Source organism: Galeopterus variegatus, unplaced genomic scaffold, assembly GCF_000696425.1.
Source record: "Galeopterus variegatus unplaced genomic scaffold, G_variegatus-3.0.2 Scaffold8423, whole genome shotgun sequence".
Classification (NCBI taxonomy): Eukaryota; Metazoa; Chordata; class Mammalia; order Dermoptera; family Cynocephalidae; genus Galeopterus; species Galeopterus variegatus.
Window position 1 is genome coordinate 17,665 of NW_007734534.1, and position 779 is coordinate 18,443.

At 45.8% G+C, this 779-nt stretch overlaps 1 protein-coding gene across 1 annotated transcript in view; it reads left to right on the forward strand.

Annotated features, from left to right (window-relative positions):
- The window catches only part of LOC103608450 (nucleotide exchange factor SIL1-like), a 45,752-nt gene that overhangs the window by 2,119 nt on the left and 42,854 nt on the right, over positions 1-779 (forward strand). Inside the window, exon 2 of the mRNA XM_008592876.1 lies at positions 507-584. Within this exon, the coding sequence (XP_008591098.1) occupies positions 507-584 (78 nt within the window). The remainder of the gene's footprint in view (positions 1-506; positions 585-779) is intronic.

The following is a 779-nucleotide window of genomic DNA, read 5'->3' on the forward strand; positions in this document are numbered from 1 at the left end:
CTGCACGAACAGCAGCCATGAATCCCGAACATAAACCTGCTTACCTTTTAGCGGCCCTCACAGACATACCCCCCGCGGACAATATGGCCCTGTTCCAGCTTCTACATGCTCTCTTCCACACTAGCCCCAAAACTTTAACAATCTTTTTACAAACTTTCTTTATGCTCACCCCTTTAGATAACGCCCTCCTACAGGAAATTTCCCTTACTCGTAAAGTCTGCCAGTGCACTAACCCCAACACTCCTTTAAAACCTAAACCTTTCCCCTCCCACCAGGCCAGAGGTCACACACCTGATTGGCAGGTGGATTTCACTGACATGCCGCCTGTACGACGCACCAGATATCTCCTAGTGTTCGTAGATACCTTCTCTGGATGGGTAGAGTCCTTCCCCACATCTAATAAAAGGGCTATTACAGTGGTGTCCATCCTTCTCTCTCAGATTATCCCTAGATTTGGAATGCCCACTTCATTACAGTCAGACAATGGTCCTGCGTTTATCTCTCAGATTACCCAGAAAGTTTCCCAAGCTCTCTCTTTCCAGTGGCACTTACACTGTCTTTATCGTCGCCAGGCTTCCGGAAAGGTACAGCGACCCAACAGAATTCTTTAAAATATTTTAACAAAATTATCCTTAGAACTACACCTGGACTGGGTTCAGCTACTCCCGTTGGCTGAACTCCCTTATCTTACTCCCTTATCTTACTACTCCCTTATCTTACTCAGGATAAGGGCTCTTCCAAAAAAACCCTCTCTGTTGTCTCCTTTTGAAATAATGTAC